The 14,882-nt window shown below is 45.2% G+C and overlaps 1 protein-coding gene across 6 annotated transcripts in view; it reads right to left on the bottom strand.

Moving 5' to 3' along the window:
- The window catches only part of RFX2 (regulatory factor X2), a 64,626-nt gene that overhangs the window by 12,298 nt on the left and 37,446 nt on the right, over window positions 1-14,882 (bottom strand). For 3 of the 6 annotated variants that reach the window (XM_017836429.1, XM_017836430.1, XM_017836432.1), the window contains 4 exons: window positions 13,907-13,986; window positions 12,450-12,714; window positions 8,137-8,211; window positions 1,612-1,793 (listed from right to left, as the gene is read on the bottom strand). In XM_017836429.1, coding sequence (XP_017691918.1) covers window positions 1,612-1,793; window positions 8,137-8,211; window positions 12,450-12,714; window positions 13,907-13,986 — 602 coding nt within the window. The remainder of the gene's footprint in view (window positions 1-1,611; window positions 1,794-8,136; window positions 8,212-12,449; window positions 12,715-13,906; window positions 13,987-14,882) is intronic. The other 3 variants (XM_017836434.1, XM_017836433.1, XM_017836435.1) reach the window with 3 other exon arrangements.

Below are 14,882 nucleotides of genomic sequence, written 5' to 3'. Positions count from 1 at the left end.
AGCCTGACTGGACAGAAAACTATGATAAGAAAAATGTCTCTGTGGTTCCACAACTTTCACAGCAACAGGCTTTGATGTGGTTTTGTTCTTGGAGCTGCTCGTTTTTGAAGGTTTTGGAAAAACCGGAAGGTTTCTGCAAGCACAGGGGGTTGAAATTCTTTCTTCTTTGCTGTTGTGATGCTCCTTAGCAGAATGTGATTCCATCACATTAGAGAGACGTGTCAGTTGAAGTTTTTCCACCAAACTGGAATTTTTCAATCCCAGTGAAATTAGAGAAATTTAAGAGAGGACTATTTGTCCCAACTTCTTTTGTTGGGGGAATTTTCCCTTTTCAAGGGCCAGTTCAATTGTTCAGTCAGTGCAAAAAAGGGTTTTACAGACACTACGTGTTCAGCCCTGTCTTGAGTGATTTTAAGTGCCTGCAAATTAAATAAAAGATGCCTTTATAATCTAAAATTATAATAAATTAGAAAATAATGGTGGACAGCTCTTTCCATACTTATTTAGGTTCACTATCTCCTTCCCAACCTGCTCATTTGCAATTTTAAGTGGGTTTTTTGCTTGCTTGTTTTTTCTTTAATCCTTGATGGAATGAAAGAATTTCTCTCATCTAAGGAAATTATTTCATAGCTCTTGCACTTGACCCAATCTACAGAAATCCAAACTGCTCTTCCTACAACTGTTGCCTCCACATTCCAGCTGTGCAATGCCCTGGACATATCTGGTTTTGTTCTCCTTTAGAAGCCCAAATATCTAAGCTTGAATTTTTATTATAAAATCTTACACAAACAGAGAAACCACTTTTTCTCTAGTATATTACCTATTCTTTTATATTCTAAGCTGGGATAAAATGCACACTCAGCTGTGCAGAAGCTCTGGATGCTCCCTTGAAGGACACATCTGTGTGTGTATTTCTCATGCTATGCTTTTGTTGTAACATCCCACGGATCTTTGATGTTTTAAAAGAAAAAAATCCTCTCACAAGATTCAGCCTGATGCTTTGGGGATTTCAGAAATAAACCATTTACAACTTCGACAGCTTGTCTGCATCAAAGATTCTGTTACGAAGGATCTTTACTGGACTCAAAGGGAGAAACGGCTTCACTGAACCAGAATTTGGGTGGCAGCAACAACTGTGAGGGTGAATTACCGCCTCTTTTTCAGACAATACGGAATCACAGAATATGCTGAGCTGGAAGGGACCCACCAAGATCAACCCCTGGCCCTGCACAGACACCCCAACAATCCCACCCTGTCCCTCAGAGCATTGTCCAAAGGCTCCTGGAGCTCTGGCAGCCTTGGAGCCGTGCCCACTGCCCTGGGGAGCCTGGGCAGTGCCCCAGCACCCTGTGGGGGAAGAACCTTTGCCTGAGATCCAACCCAACCCCCCTGGCACAGCTCCAGCTGTTCTCTCAGAAAATGAGATACTAAAGGGATGAGAAGAAGCCTCAGTTCAAATAAAGGTTATTATCCCACACGATCATGGCCGGTTGTATCTGTAGATCTCAAAATGACCTGTGCCTGCTAAACGATGCTCAGTAGGTTCTTAGAACACCTGAGAGAAGTTGCAGGAAGGCTTTTTTTCTTATTTCGATGTAGATTCCTACCAACCTGGTTCCCAGGCGCCGGGTCCTCAGCCCCATGAACACAGAGCGGATGAGTTTCCCGAAGGAAGCAGCGTTCACTGGATCCAGTTTGTGCTCCTGGCAGTGTCTCAGGTAATGGTTGTACAGGGAGCTCCTGGGAAGGCTGACACCTTCTGCTGTCTCATAGTTATCCAACAACCACTGGAGCTTTATGTATGGAAAAACAGATAATATGGAAGTCTAAAGAGGGCTGAAATGGGCTGCGTCAAGTAGAGCCTACTCTCAAACATCCAGAAAGCCCGTCAGACTTTAGGAGTTCAGGAGAACTTAATGCTGAGTTGTTAATATATACAAATTAATTTTATACAAATTAATTTACATAACTTATAATTTATAAGTTATTATTGATCATTTTTTATGGTTGCAAAACCCCAGCCCAAAGGTAACAACCCAAACAAAAGTGCTGTCACTTCTTGCATTAAATACACCCCTCCTGCCAACTCAGTGTCCACCTGGGGTTCAGCTGAATTCCTGCAGACCCAAAATAAAGCTGTAAGAACTCGTGTTTTCCAAGAAAAAAGATTTTAAGATACTGCCTAAGAGGAATAAATTTTAGAGTAATCAAATCTGCTGCAAAGTCTTTATTAATTTGAAGCTTGGCATGTCTGCAACTGCTCCCTTAAAAATAAAATAAACGGTTGCCAAAGCAACCTTAAAAATCTGAGGGGATCCACCTAGTTTGCAGAATTTACTATCTGAACTTCTGACATTTCTGTTGATTAAAATTTGCATTTAATATAAATTATTTATGCCTAGACAGTCTGAAAGGGCAGGTCCTGCTCACTGTGTCAGCACAGGAATGAAAATGCAAAAAGACAAAGCCTCCAATCTTCTTTAATTGATTAAATGACTTCAGCATCAATGAAATAAGTGTTATATTAAGGGAATTTGGGAAGAAACTAGATGTACAAATGGACTAATATCTACAGTGTTGGTAAGAGTCCTTTCACTGTCCCAAGGGATGTTTGGGATTAACATTTTCCAGGCTTCCCTCTCTGCCCAGACCTCCATCCCTGCCTGTGTGGGAGGCACAGCTCACCCAGAACCAGCTGCATTCCCACCAGATCAGTGGCAAAACACACTCAGGTTGTGGATGCCAAAATATCAGCCACACCATCTCTTTACAACTAATAGTTACAGTAGATCTTGGAATTAAGCACAGACTTAATCTAGAAATCAGGAGGATTTGACCAGGCACATGGATTACACGTTGGCCCACGCTCAAGTCCTCTCCACTCCTATTCCAGTTTTCATCTCTTTTCTCCCATTTTTCTCTTGATGAAACTTCAGGGTCCCAATTCACCACGAGACTGGAGTTTTCTATCAATAACTCTGTGAAAATACAACCTGAGCTGTGTGATGACATCTCTGACACCTCACTCCAGTGAGTTATTTTCAGGTTCTGTGTTTCATATCCCACTTTTGCTCTCACACAAAGGCTTTTCGGCACCTTGACTGAGTGTGCTGTGGGGCTCATTCACAGATCCAAATTTAAACTGCTGCTGCACAGAATGAGCTGAATCCAAAGCTGTGCAGTAAAAACTATTTCATTCAGCCTGGAGAAGGCTGAGTGATACCTCAAAGCTCCTTCCAGTATCTGAAGGGGCTCCAGGAGAGCTGGAGAGGAACTTTTGACAACAGCCTGGAGGAACAGGACAAGAGGAAATGGCTTCTCACTGCCAGAGGGCAGGGTTAGATAGGAGATTGGAAAGAAATTCTTCCCTGTGAGGGTGGGGAGGCCCTGGCACAGGTTGTCCAAAGAAGCTGTGGCTGCCCCACCCCTGCAAATGTCCAAGGCCAGGTTGGACAGAGCTTGGAGCAACCTGGGCTAGTGGAAGGTGTCCCTGCCCACAGCAGGGGGTGGAACAAGGTGATTTTTAAGGTCCCTTCCAATCCAAACCATTCTGGAATTCTGTGATTCATTAGTTGGGTTTGATTCAAACCAACCACAAGTTCCAGTGACTGGATCCACCAGTTCTGGTGGCCTTTGGAGCAGAGCAGGGGCTGCCACAGCTGGAAGAAGAAAAACCTTTGGCCATTTTCACCTCTGTCCTGCTTTTTACAGAGCTACTTGTCACCCTCCCACCTTTCCTCATCACCTGAGACTCTCTTTGATCTTCCACAAAGATCATTCTGACCTCCAAACCCCAGAGTTCTAAGAGATGGTCTTTGCTAATGATCCCTAATGATCCTTTGTGCTCTCATCTGCAGAAGAGACATCCCTGGAAGCCCCAAAAGTCTTCCTGTAGTCCTGAGCCACCTCCACCCTCTCAGCTTTCTCTAACAAAAGTGGAACCCAGTGGTTTTGGCATAAAAGATCAGCAGGAACTCAGTTTTAAGTAGCCCAAATCTGTGCTAATTTTGGCCCATCCCCTGTATTTAAAAGATTAATTATTAAGGTTCTTTGAAATTTTTAAACCATTTATTTTATTTATCCTATGGCCGATACTTAATGTGTACCAGCAATTTATTGCCTAAACCTTAAGCCTGAAAAAACATATAAAAGTTGCACTACTATGGAAAAATTCATGTATAAGTAAAACTCTCTGATTTAAATTAACCCTGGGCATTTTTATTCTAATCCCCGATATTTCTAGAAGATTTCCTTCATCTTCCAGCTTTCTCTTCCTGCAAATGTCTTTTTATATTCCTTTAAACATTACAGAGTTTCACAATATGAATTCCCACTGTTGAATTAGAAATCTATTGTGAAAGGCACAAAAGAGCTTGAAACAGAAATCTGTCAGAAGAGAAATAATTTTCCAAACATGATTTTTGCTTTTCCTGCATAGTAACAACAAATTCAAGCACTTAAAATGAGAATACTAAAGATTCTCTCCATTTGTATCCCTTATTCTGTTTATTTTCTGAATTTTGTGTGACAATAAGGTATTCTCCAGTTTTATTTCTGTTTATGCCACGATCAGGTTCCAATAAAATCTCTCTGCAGCCATATGCTGCTGTGTTTGTTACAGGCACTGCAGGGGAACATTTAATTTTCATTTCTACTTTAACTTCTGTTTCTTCTGTTTGTTTTCCTTTAAAATCTTGAGCAAAAACCTCATCCTTGTTTGATCCAAGGATGGCTTGTTAAGGATGGAAGAAACCATACGTGTTGTTGGCTGAGAAAATCAACACACTTTTTTTTTAAGGTCCAGGTTTGGAGAGGTTCTTATGGATATTTCTACAAAACACAAAAAAACCCCAATGAACAACAATTTGTGGTTCATATTTCAGGTGTTTTTAGCTGAGACTATGAGCAGCAGGTTCTAAATCCAGGTTCAGTGCAGCTCAGAGTTAGGATGGAGCCATTTACCCCCAGGAAAGAATTCCAATGGGGGTTTTTTGGGTTTATTTTGTGGTTTTTGGTATTTCATTCTACAGGCAGCAAAGAAAAACTACATTGTCCCCCTAATCCTACAAGTGCTACAGATATCCAGGAGCCACAGGGCCTCAGGCAGGTTACAGCATCCAAATACTCCAGCTTTAGGCACTCATGTATAAAAATTGTAGCAATTTTTCTCCAATTTCTTTGCATCATCTGCAAATTCATAACTGGCAATTAAATAATCCTCTGACCTAGGGACTCTGGGTCACTCAGTTCCGGTCACACAGTGACGTGATTCCATCAGAAACATCCCATGTCTATGAGTATCAGCATGAGCTTCACCTTCCATGCTTGAGATTTCAAGTGCTCTTAAATAACCTCTCGGAGAGTTTTAAGCCAAATTAAGTTATCAAGTGTGGCTCCATTTCACCTTGATTTTGGTTAAAAGGCATTGTGTAAAAAATTACCTCTTGACTGAGATACCTTTAATTGTCCTCTCTTTAAAAAAAAAAAAACAACCAACAGAGATTTCTGACATGAAACATCTGCTGATGGCAGGAAATAAACCATTATCCCAAGAATGTACACACATGCAAAATGCCAAATTTAAAATGAGGGAAAGAACAGAATGAAAAACTCTGCAGCCTTAAGGCTCAAAGCAATTAAGTCACAATTAAGTGCAATTAGCATCATCTCCCCACTTCCTATTGCTTTGGTCAAGCTGGAATTTGCTTTCAGCCTTGACAAATCAGTCACCTGCTGCTTCACTCTGGTCCTCCTGCACAAGCCTGACAATGTCATGTGTCAGCCACATGGAATTTGGGATGGGGAATCCACTGTCTGGTGTTCTGTTTTCTTTTTTTACCAGGAAGAAGTGGGAACTGAAACATCCCTTGTACCACAGCACGTGCTGGGGAAGATGCACCGGAGAGGTTCAGCGCTGCTGTTCACTGGGATGTCCCACACCCTGCACTGGGAGACAGCTCTGGGATCTCCAGTCTCCAGGTGGTGGCTGCCCCATCCCTGGGAACATACAAGGCCAGGCTGGATGGAGCTCTGAGCACCCTGGTCTAGTGAAAGGTGTCCCTGCCCATGGCAGGGTGTTGGAATGAGATGGGCTTTAAGGTCCCTTCCAACCCAAACCAGTCCGTGATTCCAGTCCAGCCTCCTACTCAGATTAGGGCTCACTTTCATGGGAGCTCAGGTCCCTCAGATGAGTTCTTAGAACCTCCCCAGGCAGAGGCTGCAGAGCCTCCCTGGGCAATCACAGAATATGCCAAGCTGGAAGGTTCCCACAAGGATCATCCAGTCCAACCCTCAGCCCCGCACAGGCCCATCCCCAAGAGTCTCACCATATGCCCCAGAGGATCATCCAAACCCTCCTGGAGCTCTGGCAGCCTTGGGGCTGTGCCCACTGCCCTGGGGAGCCTGGGCAGTGCCCAACCACACTCTGGGGGAAGAACCTCCCCTGAATGGCACCAAAATTCTCTAGAACCAGAGTCTGCCTGGTCTGGTTCTTCAATGTGCTGCATTTCCTACAGACACTGTGTATTATTATAATATATTATTATGTTCCCATGTGTCCGCAAACATCACTCCATGCTCTGGAAAGGCAGAGCGAGGACACTGGGGGTCCATGAGACAGCAAGTTTCCTCAGCTCAGGCTCTGTGCCCTGACAGAGGGAAGGCCCCACCCCAGCCCGGGGTGTCTGTCCTGGAGCAGCACCTTCAGTGGGGACAAGAGGAGAGTGGATATGTCCACACATGCTCAGGAAGCAGTTTGCTTTAAAGCTTCTAAGAGCACTTAAACCTCATGCCAATGCATGAATTGTGCCCTCAGAAGAGGGACATTGAGTTCTGTACTTCTACCCTGCAAGACAAGGGTGGGGAAGGTCTGATCAGAGGCTGGATCGGGCTCCAGCTCCATCCTGTGCAGCCTGTGGTCAGGTGAGATCTTTGCTTTCTTTCCTCTGCCCTTTTCCTGGATTTTTTCAAACCTCCTTCAACACCACATCATGACCCACCCATCCTGCTCTGTGCTGGGAGAAACAAGAAAAATCCTGCAGAACAACATGATCCTTGGATGAACCTGCACAGCACTCTTGGCATGGGCAGGCGAGTGTGGGATGGGAGGGATGCACAGGGATGCTCAGAACGGGAACTACCAGCCTGACCCTGCAGGTTTGTTTTTCCCCAACGACCACCAGAAACCTTCAGTGTCCACCAGCTGAAATAAGGATTGAGCTCACCCAGGAGCCCTGGCCTGGAGTTTGACATCAGCTTAGGAGAATCAGACTGGTTTAATATTCCTTTTGTTTTTCTCAGGCTATTTCTCCGCAATGAAGAAACCAAAGTTGGGGTTTTTTTTCAGGACCTAAGAATGACAACAAATCTGACCCCAAATACAAAGCCAAAGGAAATCTGTTATAATAAAGAAGCACCACTCTGTGCACTGTGATTTATCAGTGCAGGACATGCTTGAGCTTAATCCAAACACAGCAAAGTCCAGGCAAGTCCAACGACTTCAATGTGACTTGAACTAAACCCTTCAAATCTCACCCAGGTATGTGCTCACTGCTCAGTGAGCATGGGAGCCACAAACCAGGATACAAAGGTCCAGGAGAACAGTGCGAATTCCACACAAAGCAGGGAAATTGTTGGCACAGTGCAGAGAGGGAGGGCAAGCACATGGATTTAGCACAGCATTGTAACAGGAATGGGCTTCCTGAGGCACAGAGAGAGGGAATAAAGGCATTCACAGGAGCAGGCTTTTGGTTTGTGCTGTCTGAGGGATATTTGATATCTGTCACCATTCACACCGAGTCATCACTGCAGATTTACAAGTAATTTTCCAGCCATTTTTCAGTTTCACTGAATGAACTTCCTCAAACGTGTTTATCTAATTGCGAGCAATTTCCATTGCAAGGCAGATGAAATAAATAAAGTCAGAGGCAGTTAACAGACTCCAGAGCATCTCAGCAACAAACATTATCACCAGGGCACTTTTTGCAGACCCTTTTTCCTTGGGAATGGGCTGTTTTGGGCAGTACAGCTCAATCGCAGGATGCTTTGAGGGACTTGTGCTGTTGAATACACCAAAGGGCTACAAATAATTCTCCCACCAAAGCAGGGAAAAGGTTGTAAATTCTGATCATAACTTACATGGCTGTTGAGCAAACTGCTTTTGTGTGATGTAATCCCTTCACTTTTTTGTAGGTTTTCAATCGCCATTTCAAGCTAAAGAAAATGTGCACAGGAAAACAAAAAAAAAAAGGAAAAAAAAAAGAAAAAGAAAGGAAATCAGATAGTTAGCAACAGCCAGGATTATTATGTCCTTATTAATATTTGAATGATTAATGCTTTATATCAATAAGCTTGTGAAAAAGAGGCAAACAGATGAGCATAGTCCGTGTGGATGAAGCTGCAGAGGCGTTACTGGGACATGCAAATGGACACACAGCAAGAACCACCACGGGGGTGACAGAGCAAGACCAGGGGAGTTTATCTTCCACTAAAAGCATTGTCCATTTCTAAAAAAAGCAATTTTCCTTCTCCTTTCCCCTTCCTGCTGAGACCAAACTATCACCACACAGATCCACTGCACTAGGACAAAGACTTGCTGCAGTTTTGCCTCTTAAGGAGAACTGACAGGAATTAGTTTGGTTATTAACCTCTTAATATTTTGTCAAAAACTAAAAAAAAACTCAATAAAATGGGTGCAAGGAGGGCTGACACAGAGAGGGCATGAGCTGGAATGGATAAGGGCTCTCTGACACTGAGGAGAACTGCAAAGGGACTCTGCAGGAAGAAGCCGGGTTTTGATTAAATGTGCTCTTCCCCAGAAGACAGGATGGCACATCTTGATGCTATTGAACTCAGAGGAGCCAAGGTAAGGCCTTTTGGCCCCTCAAGAGCCTCCTTGTTCCCTCTGTGTGGCTCCCATTCTACCTTTATCCCAGCTGTGGCTGCTGCCTTGTGCCCCAACCCTCTCCTGGACCCTTCTTGTCTTGTCTTCTCCTTTCTGCTCCTGGGACTCCCTTGACAAACTCTGGCAAACTCCTTAGAGGCAGCTGCTGATCCCAGAGCCCCCAGTGCTCCTCTTGAAGCTTTTGGCAAGTGAGGAAATAAAATAACCCACTCAAACCTCCAAAGAAACCCACATTAAGGGACTGCCAGAAGCAGAACCTCCTGTTTCTTTCCAGTGGATGTTCTCAAACCCCTGTTATCCATGACCTGTTAGCGCAGGCAGGACAAGGTAGCACATATCAGCCAGAAGAACTATCTCTAGCATCTCTCCTCATTTAACACACATCTCCTCTGCGGGCACATGCACATGCAGATGGTCTGTCCAGGGCCTCCTTCCCACATTCACAGTCTGCACTGACTCATTGCATGGGGAAGATAAAGGTTGAGATAAACCGGACATTTACAAACCCAAGCTTTGTCAAAAAGGTGGGAGAGCAGAACAAATCAGATCCAACTTCTCAAGTAACATCCAAGAACCAAAGTCAAGCTCTGTGCCACATTCAGGTCTGAACATGACACTGTCCAAGCACAGGTCCCTTGATTTCCACGCCAAAGTGCCTCCACAGTGGCACTTCTCAAGATGTTATCAGCCAATTCAACACAGGGTCAGTCTAAGCCCAGCTTTTTCGTTGAGAACACTCTCACACACTGGTGTGCCAGGAGGAACCAAGGCCTGATTGCTGACACAGCCTTCAGGAAATGTGTCAGTGCTAGAGGGAGACCCCGTTTCCTTCCTCTCCTCAAGCTGGTTGAGCAAGCCCTGTTATACAAGCACAAAAACACTGCCTGCTCCTTTTTGGTGAGTGTCCCATACAAATGGACACTTTGCATTTGCAGAAAAAAATATTACAGGGAAAACTCTAAATGCTCTTAAACAGCCTTGTAGGAAGGTGAGGAGCTCTGAGGACCCACTTATGGGACGTCTCAAGGATTTCCTCTCTTGCTACAGACTAATTTAGATGAAGAGTAATAGTGCTGTGTTGGCACAGACACTGAACAGGGCTGTTCCATGTCCTGTTCAGATGGAGCAGAACATCATTATTCCAGCAGATATGGAAGACAGCTTTCTTTAAATATTTGAAGTTTGGTTTTTTTTAGTGTACATACAATCTTTACCAAACATCCCTCAACCTCCTGAGGTAGCTCTTAGGCCATTGATAATTCTGAAGCACTCCCTTGTTCCTGGTCTCTTCTGGAAATATCTTGTCTCCTCCAGAAAGACCTTGCTTTTGAGGTCTTGGTGCCAGCTCTGCCCCAAGCCCTCAACATCCCATTCTCCACCCAACTCTAATCCCTCTCCTTCCTCATTCCTGGCAGCAGCCTCCCATGTTGCCCAGCCCTCCCTCCACTGACCACTGTGACATCCATCCCCTCTGCACTGCACCCCAAGGCCACATGCAAAGACCATCTGCAGGAGCTCTACTTTCCTTTCTCTCCACAACGCTTCTAATCCTGCCCCACCACATTTTGCCAGGTCTCTTTAACACCAGCCTTTCCCATTCCCTGTTTAGGCAGGACATTGCAACGAAAAATAATGTTCCTGCCCATTGATTTCATTCAGTCCCTGCTCTCCTTAAGCCACCCACATTTATTAGGGGTGTCTGGAGAAGCTGCCCCATCCCTGGGAGTGTCCAAGGCCAGGTTGGACGAAGCTTGGAGCAACCTGGGCTAGTGGAAGGTGTCCCTGCTCATGGCAGGGAGTGGAACTGCATGATCTTTAAGGTCCCTTCCAACCCAAACCCAATGATTCCATGATTATGTGGAATTCCAAGCAGTTATCATGGTTCTGCTCTATCCCGCTCCAACCCTAGACTGTGCTGGAAGAACTGAAAGCCACGCACAGACACATCCCTGGACTGTCTGCCAGGCACTATTCCACCTTCTTCAGCCCCTCCACAGACATTTGGTGTTAAAACACCTTCAGAAAGTTCATCCCTACATGAAACAGAGGGAATTTATCTCAGATAAAGTGACTTTCCATAAAAGTCACTTCCTAATATTTCATGTTTTTTACTGAACAGCCTTACCTCATGTGACTGCACAAAAAATCTGTGCATGGGACATATCTATTGATACATTTTCTACTTGGGCTTTTTACACTGTGCCCATCACCATGGAAAAGAAAAAAATCCCAAACAACAAGAACCCCAAAACCCAAGAGTGATGTGCAGTTTTGCAAGACGCAGTCCCACACAGGTGACAAGATCAGCAGCCACTTCCTTCCAAATAACACGCTTGAGCAAAAATCAAATGGTTCAATGCTAATTTTTAACTATGAACAGTTAAAATACACACCCTCACACAATTCTCATCCAAGAACTGAGCCCCAGCTGACCGAGCATCCGTAATTTTCCCTAGGACTTTTCCCATATTTCTACCTAAGGCAGAGCACATTTACTCCAGGATCAAGAGAACCTTTCAAGGCACAATGATTCAAAAAACATGGAGTTTATATCCTAAAACTCTGTGGGAAATGAAAGTACAACTTAATAGGCCAGATTTTCCAGAGCCCTCAGTAGCAAACAGCTCCTGGTTTTTTTTTCCCTGGGTGATGCTGCTCACACATTTTATGTTCTGGCCCACACACTGCATTACACCTACGTTTATATTTATATTTATATGCAAACATACAAACAGAAGTCTGGAGAGGAAGGTGAGGAATGTCCCACAAAATGAGCTTCCACCACTCCTGGTAGCTGCTTTGGGAGATTCCCAAATCAAAGCCCTGGGAGCCTCTAACTGCAGAAAGGCTGTTTTGGGTGAATATCTACAACCCCCCAGTCCTACACAGCTATGCAGCTGTGCTTCCAGCACTCTGGCACTTCACTGACAGCTGGAGAGACAGGATTTTTAAAAAAGGAGAGCTTTAAAACACTTCTGTTTGATCAGTATTACCCCTAAAGTACATTTTCTGTAACATATGGCAGGGAGAGAATACACAATGGTGTAGAAGATATATATACAAAGACTTTTTTATCACTGTGCACTTGGCATGATCAGCTTGACAAAATTTATGTGCTAATTATCCACTGGGTTAATGAAGGATTTTCCAGGTCTCTTCATAATTGAAAATATATTTCATTATTTTGGGTAAACCAAGCCCCATGTTCAGATGTTAGATTTGGTAGAAAACATAGAGACAAATGTGTTGAATTGGGAAGCCAAAATATTTTGCTTGTGGGGAAAAAAAAAAAAAGCAAGACCACAGAGGATTTTCTCTTATGCTGCATATTTTCAGTGATTGGGAATTTTGACAAGTTCCTGCTTAGCAAGAGGGACATTACAAACTCCAACTGGAAAATTATAGTATGCCACTGTCTATTCTCTCTCTTGCACTTATGGCATGTTATAGACATTGATAATGACAGGAAGTTTTATTTTCTGAAGGATTTCAGTTCCCTTGGAACAATTCCTGGCCCCCGAGCTGCAACACCTGCAGGGCTACATACCGTTGCTGGAGAGGAGCGTGAGGTGTGTGACAGGGAATGTCTAGAGTTCTCCAGCCCCCCATGAATGAGATAGGCTCCCGAGCCGGAGAGGATCTGACTTCCCCCAATGTCCATGGTGATGCCCACCATGTTGTGAGAGGGAATGGCAGGAGGAGAGGATGCCGCTGTAGTCACCTGAGCTCCTCCTCCCTGCGCTTCGAAATAGGACGCGGCGCTGCTGGGGGCGTAAATCTGAGCCTCGGTGTTGTAGGAGTAGGCGGCTCGTCTGTCAAGGAACACAAGGGTCAGGGCATGGAGAGATGGAATTCCACGGGTAATAGTTTCTGGAAGCTGAAGCACTTCTGGGAAAAAGCCTCGACTCTTGTCAGTGGGATTTGCTGCAATGAAATGGGATCTTGTGCTGTGAAAGGGTCTGGAGGGGAAGGGGCTGAGAAGCGGCTGAGGGCACTTGGTTGGGGGAGACTCCTCAAGGTCTGCAGCTTCCTCCCAAGGGGTAGCTCTGATCTTCACTCTCTCAGATCAGGGACAGGACCCAGGGAAGGGCTGGAGCTGTGCCAGGGGGGTTGAGATGGATCTCAGGGAATGGTTCTTCCCCCAGAGGGTGCTGGGGCACTGCCCAGGCTCCCCAGGGCAGTGGGCACGGCCCCAAGGCTGCCAGAGCTCCAGGAGCATTTGGACAACACCCCGAGGGACAGGGTGTTGGGGTGCCCTGTGCAGGGCCAGGAGTTGGACTGGATGGTCCTTGGGGGTCCCTTCCAGCATAGGTTATTCCACGATTCTATGAAAGTCAGTCCTGACAATGTTGATCAGCCCTGGAGCCATGGTGAGGGCAGAGCGCGGAGCTTGGCAGCTCTTGTAGAGAACTGGGGTGAGGAAGGCCAAGAGCATCCCAGGGGGCAGGAGGCCCAAAATGGGGCACAGAAGACAGGAGGAGTAGGAAACTAGAGGGGTGGGGAGGCCCTGGCACAGGTTGTCCAGAGCAGCTGTGGCTGCCCCATCTCTGCAAGTGTCCAAGGCCGGGCTGGACAGGGCTTGGAGCAACCTGGGATAGTGGGGAGGTGTCCCTGCCCATGGCAGGAGGTGGAATGAAATGAACCTTAAGGTCCCTTCCAACCCAGTCATTTCATGATTCTATGAGACCTTTTAACACCCCCTTCTTCCTCTCTCAGCTACACCCTGGCTCCTAAAGCAGAGTCAGAAGCAAAGAAAACCTGGGCAGAGTGGAACACCAGATCAGGTTTCCCTGGAGAACAGTCCCTCCATGAGGATAACAGCTCTTCCAAGGCTGGAGTCTGGCTGAAACCACCCTCAAACACAACATAACATGTGAAACGATTGTTCCTCCTCTCCCTCCTTTTATCCTTGGGCAATGCCAGGGTGGAAAGAGCTTGGGAGGATGGAAGGGCTGGGAGCTGGGAGGGGACACGGCTCTGCTACAGCCAAGGAGAGACTCTTACATGGTTCCATTGGTATAAACAGCTTCTCCTCCTTCCACATACTGGACCTGGGCTGGATAAACGTGCTGCACAGACTGCACCTGAAACAGGCATCAAAAAGTTATGGATTGCTTAGGAAGAGCAGGAGAAACTGCAGATTTCCTTATACTACTGTCAACCTTACCTTGACATTTAGGGTTTCTTTTTAAAAGAAAAAAATAAACCAACCAACCTCCCCCTCCAAAGGAATCCCAAAGGACATTTTTATTTTCAAAGGCTAAATAAAAATAGATAAATAAGTTGTTGCTCCATGAGCAGTGGAAACAACGGAGCTGAGTTTCCCCTGCACATGTGTCTGGGGCTGGTTCTGTGCTGACTAATAGCAGTGAGATCATGGTGCAGCCTTTCCTTCAGAGGGGACTGGCAGTGTGCAACTGCACCCCAGCCCCCTCTTTTTTGCTCTGGGAGGGATGTAGTTTCCCTCTGTCAAGTTTTTCTCCCCCCTGAAACTCAGCAACCAAATAAAAAAACCGCTAAAAGAAAAAATCAGGAATCAGACTCAGTGTCCCCACAGAGCAGCACCACATATCCCTAGTTTCTTAGAAAACAAGGGCTGCAAAAGGCAAAGTTCAGATAAATAAAAACAGTTGCATGGCTCTCTGGCACTGAACCTTTCTCTGGAGTCATGTGTAGTCAGCAAATTTATTTGTGTAATTAAAAAAAATCCTGAACACTTCGCCTCTAAAATATCTTCACCGAGTAGGATTGCTTTTAATTTAAATTTGACTTAATAAATGTTTTAAAATGGCAGTTGAAAGCATCCATCAAATCCTCAAATGTATGAATCCATCAAATTTCCAAACGTATGAATCCATCAGTCTAAGAAAGGAGGAGAGTGATCCCAGTTTTTTGATTGCCCACAACACTCTTTAATTAAGATTTTTCTAGCAGTGGCACAGTTTCAAACGTCATGTGGGATGTGGGGTCCCTGTGTGGT

The sequence above is a fragment of the Lepidothrix coronata genome, unplaced genomic scaffold (assembly GCF_001604755.1).
Source record: "Lepidothrix coronata isolate B3197 unplaced genomic scaffold, Lepidothrix_coronata-1.0 Scaffold277, whole genome shotgun sequence".
Classification (NCBI taxonomy): domain Eukaryota; kingdom Metazoa; phylum Chordata; class Aves; order Passeriformes; family Pipridae; genus Lepidothrix; species Lepidothrix coronata.
The sequence above is the reverse complement of the archived record's forward strand: the minus strand, read 5'-3'. Positions and strand labels throughout refer to the sequence as shown.